This window comes from Fukomys damarensis, unplaced genomic scaffold (genome assembly GCF_012274545.1).
Source record: "Fukomys damarensis isolate Sample0158 unplaced genomic scaffold, DMR_v1.0_HiC HiC_scaffold_1, whole genome shotgun sequence".
Lineage (NCBI taxonomy): Eukaryota > Metazoa > Chordata > Mammalia > Rodentia > Bathyergidae > Fukomys > Fukomys damarensis.
Window position 1 is genome coordinate 28799553 of NW_022900913.1, and position 15353 is coordinate 28814905.

At 38.6% G+C, this 15353-nt stretch overlaps 1 protein-coding gene across 3 annotated transcripts in view; it reads right to left on the reverse strand.

Annotated features, from left to right (window-relative positions):
• The window catches only part of Cplane1 (ciliogenesis and planar polarity effector 1), a 134985-nt gene that overhangs the window by 35266 nt on the left and 84366 nt on the right, over positions 1-15353 (reverse strand). For all 3 annotated transcript variants that reach the window (XM_010605485.2, XM_010605486.2, XM_010605483.2), the window contains exons 39-44: positions 13481-13558; positions 12139-12260; positions 11616-11811; positions 11085-11234; positions 7834-8087; positions 1603-1687 (exon numbers count right to left, since the gene is read on the reverse strand). In XM_010605485.2, coding sequence (XP_010603787.1) covers positions 1603-1687; positions 7834-8087; positions 11085-11234; positions 11616-11811; positions 12139-12260; positions 13481-13558 — 885 coding nt within the window. The remainder of the gene's footprint in view (positions 1-1602; positions 1688-7833; positions 8088-11084; positions 11235-11615; positions 11812-12138; positions 12261-13480; positions 13559-15353) is intronic.

The window sequence follows — 15353 nt, forward strand, 5'->3', positions numbered from 1 at the left end:
AATACTCATCTAGACACACTGTATCAAAGAAGCAAATAAAAAGTAACTCAAGTGCCTGGGGATTTAGCTCAGTGGCTGCCTGCTTCTCAAGCACAAGGACCCCAAGTTCCATCCGTGGTACCAAAAAAAAGAGAGAAAAAAAAGAGACAACTTTAAACAGAGATAAAAGAACAGTAATTAGACTACAGCAAATAGGCAGTGTAAGCTATGTGTTAAGAGTGGTTACAATGTTAGTAAATAATGGAATAACATCTTTAAAATCTAAAGGAAATCCTAGACTTAGAACTCCAGAATTATATACTCAATAAGTTAACACTAAAAAATTATAGTAAAATTAAAGTTATTTTCAAAGACAGTGAGAAGTGACCACACACAGATTATAGGTGAAGAACTTATAAAGGAAAGGAGAAGGAATCTCAGTCCCTAAAGTGGATGCAAAAGAAGCAACTGCGGGCAAAGCAGAAAACAGAAAATGCCAGATTATTTAAATCAAAATTTTTGAAAGAAGTCAGTAAATTGCTCTGGCTGGGCTCCTGGCTCAGCCTCTCAAGGGGGGGATTAAAGTGTGTGCCACCACCCCCAGCTCACAAAAGAAATTTTAACAAATTATCTAAAAATTAACAGCATCATATACATCATCTAATCATAACACAAGGAAAATGGAACTCAATCATGAAAAACACAGCCCAAATCCACTTAATAAAATTATGTAGAAATAAACACACCAAATGATGTACACATCAACATGCTTGGCTAGGTCCATGAAGGAACGTGTTTAATCTCAAATGCACATAATTAGTTAATAAGAAAGAATGAAATTAGTAAAAAGTCCACAATTTAACCTCCCCAAAATGGTAGAAATAACAGAAGTAAAAATTGAAAAATGCAAATGCTATATAAACAACTATAAATACAGGAGCTGTAAAAACATAACTACCCTAATTTCAGTCTTTCAATAAGAAATGAAAACACACAAGGGGAAAAAATGAGAATCAAGACCTATTATGTAAAGGTACAGGATCCCAATGATGAATGTAACTGTATTGTATACCTAGATTGCACCAATAAACTCAATAAAAAGAAAAAAATGTGTTATAAAGTACAAGTAACAGTGGCATAAATAAAGAGAAAGATGAGTGGGACAAAAAAAAAAAAAAGAAATGAAAACACTGAACAGCTCATCATTGCTTGGCTATTTAATCAGAACCTCAAATACCAGCAACCTTCCCACAAGGTTCTGTAGTCTTCACAATCTGTAGCCAGTGGCCACTTTACACCAGGCTGGCATATGAGCCAGATGAGGTTACTGGCTTCTCAGGAAAAAAATAAAAAATAAAAAATGCCCTGGTCGTAGAACCAATCACATTATTACAAAAATATTCCTGAGGGCCGAGGTCGTAGTTCTGTGGTAAAGTGCATTCTTAGTACGCATAAAGCCCTGGGTTCAATCCCAGCCTCCCTGTACCCTCCATAAAACAAATGAGCAAAAAACCCACATTTAATCTAAAAACAGAGGGACTCATAGAATCAGCTCCCCTATGAAAATGATTTCTAGTTCTCACGCTCCAAAAAGCCAGGCTTTAGTCCCACAACTCCACAAACCTTCTTCAGAAATGCTAATGGCTTTTGAAGCTAATTTTTCAAATTCAGGGCCAGAAGACAATTCATTGTGATCCAATTCTCCAACCTGTCAAAAAAAAAAAAAAAAAAACAAAGATACAGAGGGCTTGGAATTAACTCAGTGGCTCCCCCGCCTGCCTTGCAAGCCCAAGAACCTGAGTTCAATCCCCGGTACCAAAACAAAACAAAACAAAAGACACAACAAAACAACTGCTTTAAATTTAAAAATATCAGACCATTTTATGTAAATTTTAGAGATCTGCATTAATGGAACAAATAAAATAAATGGGATTAAATCCAACATGAGCTAAATGTTAGACCGATAAAGAGAAGGATATTTTATTTTTGTCCCCACTCCTTTTTTGAGAACAAGGTCTTGCTATAGTCCTGACTGGCCTTGAACTCACTATGTAGCCCAGGCTGGCCTCAAACTTGCGGTGATCCCTCCTGTCTCAGGCTTCCAAGTGCTGAGATTACAGACATGTGTCACCACAACTGGCTTTGGAGCCTAATTTAATCTTTTAAGAGGCTTTGGAAATAGCATCATATAATTTTGGAATATGAAAGAAACCTTAACTACCACCCAAGCAAAACCTTTCATTTACAGATGAGGGGCTGAAGAGCAGAGAGATTCAGTTTTCTTAGTGACAGAACATGGTTTTCAACCCAGGTCTTCCAGGCCGCTAGTCAGTCTTGTTCACAGAATCCCTCTGCCTCCTAGCCTACAAGCTCTTTTTTAAGTACGAAAGAAATGTCTGTACTGATACAGACACTGTAAGAGGGGAAGTTCATTTTAAAGAAATATACCAAACATGCCATTTAAATTAAAGGTATTTCCTTCCAATAGTAATCCTGGAAGACTAAATACCTATGGACTCTGAGCAAATGTCTTCGCAACTCTTTGAAACTCTCTCCAAGCTTGTGCTACACTTAATTAATATAACTGTTCTAGTGGCAAATCTGTTAATCTATAAACTGATTTTGTTACTGCCAGGATCCAAAACACAAGTAAAAAGAATTAAAATAGGTTATACACATGTACTACTAATTAATCATTATGTTCTGCAAACATGTACACTAATAAAAAATTAAAAATGAAAAAAAAATTATCCTGTCCTGTGTGCTTAAAATTGAAAAAAACAAAAACAACCAAAAATCCTTCCAGCAAACAGGAGGGGAAAAGCAATCCATTAAACACACATTTTTCAAAGGGCTGCTATGTGCAGCAAAAGACAATCTTTATCTTCTAGTCTTAAAAGGCTCGGGCTGAGTAAGGCTCTGTCAGAATTTATGCAAACTTTTCTAAAATGCCAAGCTACTTCTGCTTGTCTCCTGCACAGATCCAGGAGTCAGCATGGATATTCTGAGAGGGTGTCCTAAGTGAGCACAACACGCACAGACCTACCAAAGGGCTGTTCTCCTCTGAGTTGCTGCTGCCCCTTTACAAGCCTTGTGGTTGGGTCCTCATCCTTAAAGGGCAGTTCTTTTCTCACTCCTGTGCTCTCTCCATCGTGATCTGAACTTCCTAACTCATGACTCCAGAATCTGTATCTCAGCCCAGATCTAGCTCCCGAGCTCCAGAAACATGTGTCAAGCTGCCTGCTAATCTGACAGCACTGTAGGGTTAACATGTCCCACAGCAATCACAGTGCCTCAGGCCCCCAGTGCACCATAAACACACCACCTCCTTTTCTTCAGTTTGAAACTGTTCTGCCATTCCTCTGGGCTGGAATCTGGGCACCCTCATGAATCTTGGCTTTCTTCTCTACTCTTCCTCAGCCTGTCAATCTCTAAATCCTGTTATATCTTTCTCCCTGTTCCTATGGCAAAAGTTCATGTATACTGTTATTTTGCCCTTGGTGCTGGGTATTTAGGATCCTGAATGCTTATCAGTGGCTGTCTTCCACATTTAGCAACATGAGAACCATTTATGATGCTTATTAGTAATACATATTTCTTGGCTCTACCTTAGACCTACTTAAATAGAATCTCAGGGAAATGGGAAAACAAGTTTCCAAGATGAGTAGCCAGTATGAAATCAGGGGGCCCAACAGGTCTCCCTACTCCCAGGCTTGTCCTTTCCATTCTACCCTTCTCCCTGCTGCCAGCACGTCTGACTGTATCACTTCACTGCTTAAAATTCTTCAATTTTTAGAATTTTGCCTGCCTATAGGATGAAATCCCAACTGCCTGGCATGGCAAACAGTGCTTTCTTTCCTTACCTTATTGGTATGTATGTCTACCTTTTTTAGTAGGCTCTAAGCTCCTACGTAGCTACCTTGCTCAGGGCCTAGCTCAATGTAATAGATGCTCAATGGAAGTCTTGCAGGAATTATCAATTCATGTACTCGAGAGAGTGAGCAAGGCAGGATCAAGACCAGACATGGGTAGAGGTATTGTCTGTCTAGATAAGCTTTCACTACTAGTTGAACAGCAATTTCAAAAAAGCTTCTTTGAAATAAGGTGCTCTGAGGAACACTCTAATGTCCAATGTTCACATGGCCGTGGCAGTTCTAAGTTTGTGTTAAAAAACACAGAACAACCACCAAGTAAACACCATAATATCGTTATATAATAGTATTCTACTTCATATTTTTCAATGTAGTTTCACATATGATTAACCTTAAGATTTTCTTGTTCTGTTTTTTGTTTGTTTTTCAGTACTGGGGTATGAATCCAGTCCCTTGGGCATGAGAGCAAATACTCTACCCCTGAGCTACTCCACCAGCCTTTTCTTTTTTTTTCAATTTTTACAAAAGGTCTCGAAAAGTTTCCCAGAAACTTGTAATCTTTCGACTTCAGCCTAAGTAGCTGGGACTATAGGTGTGTACCACCAAGCCCAGCTCTTTTCGATTTTTTTGTTTTGTTTTGTTTTGTTTTGGTTGTGCTGAGGATTAAACACAGGGTATCATGCATGCCAGCCAAGTGCTCGACCACTAAGCTACATATCCCTGTCCCCTCATTTTCTAATATGTGTTAAATGTAAGGATAATATAAATAGTATATGTCACTTTACCCCAGTAAGTATGGCTAGTATCAGAGAGATCAAAGATAACAAGTACTAGGGATATGGAAAATGGTGGGAATATAAATTAATGTAGCCACTACTCTCTTGACATAATAGACCTTTAGCAATACCATGAGAAAGATAGACTCTGAACGAGGCGCTCTAGTTCAAAAAGAAATTGCTCCAGTTTTTTTTTTTTTTTTTTTTTTGGCAGTATTGGGGATCAAACTCAGGACCTTATGCTTGCCAGACAGGTGCAGCACCGCTGAGCTACATTCCCGGCCCCTGACGCAATCACAAGAGAAAACATAATGAATTTTTTTGAGTACTGAGGATCCTAAAAAAATTAAATAGAATTAACATATAATACAGCAATCCCAGTGAATATAAAATCAGGGCAAGGAAGGGACAGCTGCATTTCCATGTTCAGTGGAGCAGTAAGTACAACAGCCAAGAAAATGGAAACAACCTAAGTATCTATCAGCTGACCAATAGATTTTTTAAAAAATGTATATTTATACAATGGAAATTAAAAAATTAAATTTTGTCATTTGTGACAACACAGATGCAACTGAATTATGTTGAGTGAAATAAGTCAGGTACAGAAAGACAAGTACCACACGATCTCCCTCACATGGAGGCTCTAAAAGGGAAGATCTCACAGAAGCTGAGGATGGAATGGAGGCCAGCAGAGGTCTAGAAGAGTTGGGGGTGGAGGAGGGGCTGGGAAAGGTTGATCAAGGGCACTAAATCACAGTTAGATAGGAGGAAGAAGTTTTGGTGAGTCACTGCATAATATGGTGACTACAGGTAATAACATAATGTGTCTTTGAAAAAGCTACAACAAAGGACTGAGCGTCTTCATAACAAATGATGTTTTTGGAGATAAACATGCTTAACCTAATTTAAACATTGTACGCATATTCTGAAATATACTGGATGTATGCATATACTGAATCATAACATGGTACCCAATTAATATGTATAATTTTTAGGTGTTTTTTTTTTGTATGTGTGGTACTGGGGATTGAACTCGGGACATGATACCACTGAGCTAAATCCCCAGCCCATGTCTAATTTTTTTTTTTGTACCAGAGATGGAACTCAGGTCCTTGGTGCTTGCAAGGCAGGCAGCGGAACCACTGAATTAAATCTCCAGTCCCCCATGTATAATTTTTATAAACCCAACATACATACGTTTAAAAGATGTTAGTTACCTGGAATGTTTTTTAGGTAAGTAAAAAATGGAATTCTAGCTAGGCATGGTGGCACACGTCTGTAATCCCAGCACTCAGAAGGCTGAGGCAGGAGGATCACTACAAGTTCAAGGCCAACATGAGCTACATAGTGATCACCTTGAACTACATAGGGAGACCCTGTCTCAAAATACTGACCCCTCCTAAAAAAAACATCAAAAATAAACAAAAAATACCAACAAAAATGGAATTCTAAACTGGGGATGTAACTCAGGGGTACAGAATTTGCCTAGCATGCACTAAGCCCAGTTCTGAGCCAAGATAAAACTCTTACACTGCAGATTAACTTCCATTATTCAATATTAGGCTTCAACATATTTAATGTATTTTTATTATTTGTTTCTTAGTCCTTATTATATAAATTTTTCTTCTTTAAAAACAAAGACTAGCTGGATGTGTGTGCACGCCTGTAATCTCAGCACTTCGGAGGCTGAGGGAGGAGGATTGCTGTGAGTTCGAGGCCAGCCTGGGCTACGTAGTGAGTTCTAGGTCAGTCTCAACTACATAGTGAGACCCTGTCTCAAAAAACCAAAAAAAAAAAAAAAAAAAAAAAAAAAAAAAAAAAAAAAAAAAAAACCCAAAGACTAGAACTAGGCATAGTGGCACACACCTATAGTCCTAGATACTCAGGAGGCCGAGACAGAAGGATCACTTGAGCTCAGGAGCTTAAGAGCAGACTGGGAAATATAGCAAAACAAAAACGGGATGGGGGGGTCAGACACAGATGTCTGGCAAAATAATTATTTTTCATACTTCGTTACTATCTTAACTACCATTATATATAAACATTCATTTATTATGAATACTTTTATTTTTGAGACAGGGTCTTGCTAAGTAGCACAGGCTGGCCTCAAACTTGTGCTCTTTCTGCCTCAGCCTCCTGAGCAGCTGGTATACATACATGTGTCACTACACTCAGCTCGATTATGAATACTTTCTAAAAATACAGAAAATGTCTAAGAAATTGATTACTGGTTTCCTCACACAAAATATTTAAAAGAAACTGAGAAGAATTTCAAATACAAAGACAATTTTTTTTTCTGTCTTTTTTGATTTTTTTAGGTACTGGGAATCAAACTCAGGACCTTGCACTAGCAAGGCAGGCACAGTGCCACTGAGCTACATCCCCAGCCCTGATTTTGTGTTTTTGATGCAGGGTTTTGCTATGTGGTTCAGGATGCCTTTGAATTCACTATGTAGCTCAAGCTGGCCTCTAACTCAGGGTGATACTCCTACCTCAGCTGTCCAAATGCTGGGATTACAGGCATTGCCCCTGCCCCCAGCCAAAGACAATATTTTTAAAGATAGAAATATCTTTCAGAAGAAAATAATAATCAACTCCTAGGAGAATTTCTTTAAAATTCTGGTTTTATAATTTATACAACTGTACATGTTCCCTGCTAGGTAGCAGGGGCTCATATTTCTTAAAGGGTCTGGCAGTAGTTCTCAGTGAGGGCTGATTTTGGCTCTCAGGGGACATTTGGCAATGTGGGGAAATTTTTTTTTCTGCGGTACTGGGGATCAAACTCAGGAACTTTTGCTTACAAGGTAGGCACAGCACCACTGAGCTAAATCCTTAGCTCCATGGAGAAATATTTTTGATTGTTACCACTCAGGAGAGTGCTACTGGCAGGAAGAGGAAAGAACAGGATGCTGCTAACTACCTTAAAGTGTATGGGACATTCCCCCAACAAATAATTACCCATACTGGGGATGTAGTTCCATGGTAGCATGCTTGCCTAGTATGCACAAGACCTCAGGTTTGCCCCCAGCACCACCCAAAAAATATGTTATTTGGCCTACATGGTAATAATAGTGAGCTTCAGAAGCTATAGCTTATATAAACCAAATTTTACACAGTTTCAAAAGATCAAGTGTCTAAACTTATATAACATTACAAATCTAACAACTGAGTTACAAACAATGAAACAAAGAATAAAGATAAAGTACCTTTCCATAGTGCAGATTTACCATTTCAGATCTGGGGAAGTTTCGTTCTATGTCTTCTGCAATGTCCTGCACTGCCAACAGCTGCTCGTCCATTTTCTGAAGCTCAGCAGAAAGAAGCTGCAGTCGGTGAGCAGCAGGGTGTGGTGCAGGGTGAGACGCAGGGACATCCTGCAGCAGATTCCTCAGCAGATGACCCTCTGCAAAGCTGGACTCTGTGCTCTGCAGTTTGAGTTGGAACCCTTGTGTAGGCAGATCTAAATATGAATAAAAAGAAAAATCAGAGTTGATTATAACTAAGGAAGTGGCAGGCACTGAAGTTATCATTTTCCGATTACCTAATTTTTAGGCCTATTATCACATTACTTTGCAAACCAGTTTTGCTCTACAATACTTGCAAATTCCATTTTAGCTTCTAGGCCCCTGAAGTTTGACTTTGTTGTAAGATTAAGAACCCATAGTAATTTCAGTAACACAAAGCTTTGCATCCAAGGCAGTTTGAATGTTTCTTTTATATTGTTATAAGGATCCTTCATCACAAGGCAATTTTATTATTTTTTATGACTTTTTGAAACTCTAACTGAAAACCAACACCATCACACACTAAAAGGTGGGTCCAGTGTTGGCTATCACCAATCTCATGTAGGATCTCAGGCAAATATGAAACGCCCCAAGGCCACCATCAAAGCCAAAGACTCTCCCCACTCTTACACTCAGTTGATTTTTGGTTGAATTTGAGACGTGCTTTCGTCAGTGTACTCTCCTGCACTGTTCACCTGCTTAGCCTCCTCCATTACCCTTCCTCCCTTTACCCAGCAGTATGTCCCGAGTGCCAGCCCTAGCTCATACCTCTGCTCCATCTTCCCTCTCCCTCAGTGATGTCACTGATGCACAGACGACTCTCAAAGCCATGTAGACCTCCTTCTGAGTGCCAGCTCCTTATGCCCAGGACATCCAGTTGGGTTGTCCCATGAGCATATTAAACTAAACTCATAATTTCTCTAACTTGTTTCCTCTTTGATGTTCCGCAGTGAACAGCAACACCATTCATCCCATTTCCAAAGCCAGGGGTCTGAGTCAGTCAAGATTGCCCCCTTTCCTTCATGTCCAAAGTGATACCAAATATTAATGATTTGGCCTCCTAAACACCTCCATTCCTATTGTCACTGCTTAACCTGAGCTTTAATAACAGATGAAAGGCCAGGAGTGGTAACCCACACCTGTAATCCCAGCACTTGGGAGGCTGAGGCAGGGAGATCACCATGAATTTGAGACCGGCCTGGGCTCCATAGTAAGTTCAAGGCCAGCTTGAAATAATAGCAAGACCCTCTCTCAATCAACCAACCAATCAACCAACCAACCAACCAAAAACCAAAAACACAATAGATGGACATTAAACAGTATCCCACATATCTCCTATATAATCCATCTTCCACACAGGCCTTTGGGTTTTTTGTTTTTTGTTTTTGTTTTTGTTTTTTTTGCTTTTTGAGACAGGCTCTCACTATGTAGTTGAGATTGACCTGGAACCCACTATGTAGCCCAGGCTGGTCTTGAACTCACAGCGATCCTCCTGCCTCAGCCTCCTGAGTGCTGGGATTATAAGCATGTGCCACCATGCCCAACTCCCACACAGGCCTTTGGAGAAATTTTTTTTTTCCAATACTGGGTACTGAACCCAGGGATCAGTTGGTCCGAAGGCTGTGGATTATTGTTAAACTGAACCCAGGGATCATGAGATTACACCATTAGCCAACCCCCTTTTTTTTTTGTTTTTTTGAGACAGGGTCTCACTATGTAGTTGAGACTGACCTGGAACTCACTATGTAGCCCAGGCTGGTCTCGAACTCACAGCGATTCTCCTGCCTCAGCCTCCTGAGTGCTGGGATTACAGGCATGCGCCACCATGCCCGGCCATTAGCCCTTTTTTTATTTTGAGACAGGATCTTACTAAGTTGTCCAGGCTGGCGTCAATGTGTATGTAATCCTCCTACTTCAGCTTCTTGAGAAGCTTGGATTATCAGTATGCACCACCATGCCCAGCTAGAAACAGTTCTTAAAACTATAAATTTGATATTTTTTTCTCCCTAAAACCTTTTCATTTGTATCGTCAATGCCTTTACCTTAAAAGTCCAAATGCCTCAATATGCGACAGTGGTACACACAATCTTTCCTCTGCACAGGCTCCGTCAAACTTCTATGTCACTATATAATCAATTCTCAGTCTGAATGCCCTCTTTCTCTACAAATCCTACATTCCTTTATGATTCCATTTAAGGTGTTTTCTTCTCTAAATGGCCTCAAACATCTTTGGGGGTAGAAAAGTTCCTGCTATACCTAAGAATCTCACCTACACTACCATCAAAGCCCTTACCAAGACATATCCTAACCACCCATTGATTTGTCTGTTTTTAAGACAGGGTCTTGTTTCATATTGCAGTTAGCTTTGAATTTACTACGTAGTCCAGGCTGGCCTCAAAGTTGCAGCAATTCTCCTGCTCCAATTTCCCCAGTGCTAGGGTTACTGGCATACGCCATCATGCCCTGCTTCACTCACCTTCTTTCCTTCCCTTCCTTTCCCAATACACACACACACACACACACACACACACACACACACACACACTTTTTTGGTACCGGGTATCGAACCTGGGTCCTTATGCTTGCGAGGCAGGCAGCAGCACTACTGAGCTAAATCCCCGGCCCTCTTTTCCTTTCTTTCTCCTCTCTTCTTTCTCCCACAGGCTGACATCTGGCATGCTTCTCTTCTTTAGCCCCAGTAACTGCTTTCTCTTAAAGTGTTTATAGAATGAAGAGGTCAAAGGAAGACTGTGATGCTTATTGTTCCTTACAGAAGTCTTGTGAACACAAAATTGTGTGACAATGTGCTCCGAAAAATGTGAATTACTAAACAAATACAAACATTACCTGTTGTCTTTTAGTCCCTTTAGACTCTAAGGTGAGTCTTCTTATGAGAAAAACAATTGTAAATGCTAATTCTGGCCATGGTGAAATCTATGTAATTTTCCCCTACCTTTTTTAAGCTTGGCTCTCACAGCACTTTACCGTCTACCCTTACTGTTTCTCAGTAGTCTAGTGTCTCCCTTAATCAAAGAAAAGATCTGGTGTGCAAAGTGTTTCTCAGGTTCCCTTTGCATTTACCAAATTTTAGTGCCTTTTTTTTTTAATGCCTCTTTCTGATGTCATGGGAATTCAGGGAGGGAGCAGGTCATGGTGGACATCTTGCTGCTCACCTTTGTCTTGCTGCCTGTTTGCTTGTGCTGTTGAGGAAATCCCAGGCTCCTTCACTTCTTTAACAGCTGTTCTCCAGCTTTTTCCTTCCAGGTAGGTTGGAGTCACTTTTGTAGGTTTAAAAAATAAATCCACAGTGGAACTGGCAGATTCTATGAATATGAAAGGCACACAAAGATTGACAGCAAACTGCTAAATAAGGTACTTAATATATAAAATAACATTTCTGAATGTGAACATAAACATCCAAAAGTGCAGGAAAAGCTAGCTAAAAGATTTGCGTACAGATAACAACTCTAAATACTTCTCCAAACAATGTGATATCTGACACCCCATTGATCACCAGGGTTCATTCAGCTGAGCTGACTGGCTAGGCAGGTGTCCCTTTCCTCCCTCACTGCTCCATGTGAGTCCCTCCTGAAGCTGGACCGTTTCCTTGTTCAGTGGTGTAAGAGAAGCTGGGCTCCCCTGCTAGAACCTTCAAACAAGCTCTCAAAATATGTTTTATTTAAAAAGTAGCAAAACGTTATTACCTTCACTCTTAAAATTGTGTGGGAGAACAGCATTAGTGACTGACGTTGCCATATAATGTAACTCGGCAGATGAGGGGATGTCTGGGTGACCACTCTGCTGCTTGCTGACACTCTCATAGGCAGGTTCTTCTCTGACAGGTAACTCCTGCAGGCTACTGGCTTCAATGTCAATCACATTTATGTAAGTGTGTCCCACCTGAGTTAAAACACAGAAAACTCAATCTTTACTTTAGAAGGGCACTCTGCCAAAAACAGTTTTAATTCTTTATTCTTATTACTAATAAGCAAGAAGAGCTTATGTGCCAAACTTAGAGAAAGTTGCAAGAAATTTGTATTATTGGCTTAGTTTACAATATTTCGGGGCATAATACTTAAAATTAATTTTTGACCTTTCCTATACAGCTACACTGATGAGATTTTTAGCATTATTTCACCCATACAACCTATGTAAATGAATACTACCTACATGGATGACAATAAATTTTAGCGCAAAGCTATTATTAAAAGTTCTGAATATACACACCACATTTGCTACCATGTGAGGTGTTGAAGGTAACAAAGGTTTCTCTGATTTCTCAGTAGAAAGTTTGACATTTAGAAATACATCTGGGATCAACAGCTGATTATCATTCAAAGGTTTGTGTTCTGAAAATTAAGAAGAAAAATCAGGAATATAACAAATATCCATAAATAGTTCTAAATCATTAATTTTATAAGAACAAGTTAGCAACAAACATTTTAAAAATGTGTATTTCCTGAAAATCTAAATAGAAGTTTCATGAGTATAAATAAAGCAAACATTTTTTTCTATTTTTGGTACTGGGGAATATTCTATTTTAAGAGTAATTTATTTTAGATTCATAATTAAATGAAGATTGTGTATTTTTTTCTAATATGAATGATTTGCAAGAACAATAAAGCATTAAATTTATGTTGAGAAGATGCTGCAATTTCCAGTTTTTATTTCAGATATATTAAGTCACATTTATTTTATTTTGAAGAATTTCACTTAGGTCAGATTTTAGAAAATAAACCTATGAATACATTTTTAAAATTTCAACAGCTGTCATTTTTTTTTAGTTTGAGAGATATAATTCATATTCTTTAAATGGGTACCATTCAGTGGCTTTTAGTATAGCGAGAGCCCAAAGCTAACTTTCACCACTTGAAATGTTTTACTGTCTAAATTTCACAAACACTATTTGCTTCTTATTCTGTAATAAAACATAAGGCTGCCACTATGTAGGTCAGCAGACAGTATAATTCTGTTCCTTTTGTTCCAGGACTCTTAATCTTATTTTCTAGCATTTCACTTCCAATAGCATTATTTTCAAATTTCATATGTAAACTATAACTCACTGTCATATTGAGTACTGGAAACTCAATTACAGCAACTCAACAGTACCAAGACTTAAATTAAATTGTAGGTTAAACAAAAACTAGAAAAAAACACAGAAAAAGTTTAACTTGTCATTCATTTCTACTATGTTAAATGAATAGTTGAGCTGTTTTTTGGCATCAGGCAGATATAACTTTTTAGATTTTTAGATTTTTTGGGGGGAGGGGTACTGGGGATCCAACACAGGTCCTTGAGCTTGCGATGCAGGCAGCAGAACCATTGGGCTAAATCCCTGGCCCCAGCTGTAACTTTTTTTTTTTTTTTTGAGACAAGATCTCACTACGTAGTTGAGACTGACCTGGAACTCACTATGTAGTCCAGGCTGGTCTTGAACTCATAGTGATCCTCCTGCCTCAGCCTCGCCAGTGCTGGGATTACAGGTGTGTGCCACCACGCCTGGCTCCCAGATGTAACTTTTAATAAGTCAAACTGTTGTCGGGGGAAAAAAAGAAAAAATATATCTTACCTAAGGCAGAAGAAATGATTTGTTGATTTTTACCACTTCCAGGGATAGCTTCTTGAGAAGCAGCTTCATTATCTTGCGCTAAATTAGAATATTTGAAGCAAAAAAAAATTTTTTTTCCACAAACACAGAAAGAATATATGAATGTATATAGACATTATGTATGAAAGGTAGTAGGAAAGCAGATTAACAGCTTAACAATTTAATTTTTAAATAATTAATATAATGTCAGATGTCCCAGGCATTCACCTTGATGAATCTTGGTAAACACTGCCAACTTTAGAAGACTACACAGCAGCAAGGCAAAGGGCCTACAAGGCTCTCTCAAACACATCCTCAGGTAAGAACATTTAAAGACTGTTTCTCAAATAAACAGTCATCGTTTACATTAAAAAAAAAAATCTTTCATACAGGCTCAACCTCACTCAGGGAAAAACCCCACAAAATATGCCTTTTTTTTTACTTACCAGATGGGCAAAGTAGAAAAAGTTAGCTAACTCAGTAATGACCAAAAAAAAAGGTCCTTATACTTGCTGAACCATTACTTAGGTAGCAGAAAAAAAATGGGAACTGTCTAGTGCATTCAGTAACAAGAAATTGGTTTAAAAAAATGTATATTTTTTGGTACCAGGGATTGAACTCAGGACCTTGCGCTTGAGAAGTAGGTGCAACACAAATATTTTTTGGCATAGCTAGAAAAAGGAGTATTCTTACAAAATACTTTTTTGATGACACAAGGAAATGAGTAGAAATTAAAGTGAAAGAAAAAGGATATAAAATATAGGTATCCCTTGTTCTCCTAATCTCATCTACTCCTGAAAATACGCTGGAGAAATAGGTGAATTTTCAGATACCAGGAAACTTTAGTGCAGGTATTGCAAATGAAAAATGGTACCCAGCCCGTCTAATTTTTCTGAACATCATCAAGTAACTCTTTTTTTTTTGGAACAGGGAATCAAACTCAGGACCTTGCTCTTGCGCAGCAGAAAGCAGAACCTTCATCATCAAATAAATCTTAAAAACCCAAGCAATAACATATCAAGGATTCCTATAAACTAGAAAGCCTTTTAAATATCATTTCATAATTAACACTCCTTTTGCTCATTAGTATATATGTAATAATATGCAATAATATTGAACACAGACATGAATTACCTTCAGTACTGCAGCAAACATATACTGTGATGTAAATATAATACAATGAAATAATATGCTAAAGATATACCCTACTAAGAGTGCCTCAAGGGCCGGGGATTCAGCTCACTGGTTCTACCACCTGCCTCCTAAACACAAGGACCAGAATTTGATCCTGGGTACCAAAAAAAAAGGGTCTCGAGGTATGTGGAGAAAAAAAAAACCACTGGGACTCATGAGGGTAAAACTCTCAGGGAAATACTAAAGGAAGACTAAATATCTAGTTAATGAGAATTCCACAGTCAGAGAAGACACCTCTCCTTTCTATTACTCTACCTAACTGCATGAGATATACAAATGAATGAAAGACAAAACAATCTCAAAATGTTATGCTAAGTGGTATGGTTCTGGTTCATTTTCATCTTTGCCATAGCTTGCTGTTGCCCAAAATGTCCACAGTGATCATTTAAAATAATGTCAATAAATATTTTATAAATAAGATAGAATTAGGGTTTTTTAAAAAAGCCTTTAGACCTGCCTGTCTGCGATCACCCGGCGGTGTGCGCGTGAGCTCCCGGCCTGCGCGGGAGCTCCCGAAATAAAAGACAACAATCTCAAAATGTTATGCTAAGTGGTATGGTTCTGGTTCATTTTCATCTTTGCCATAGCTTGCTGTTGCCCAAAATGTCCACAGTGATCATTTAAAATAATGTCAATAAATATTTTATAAATAAGATATAGA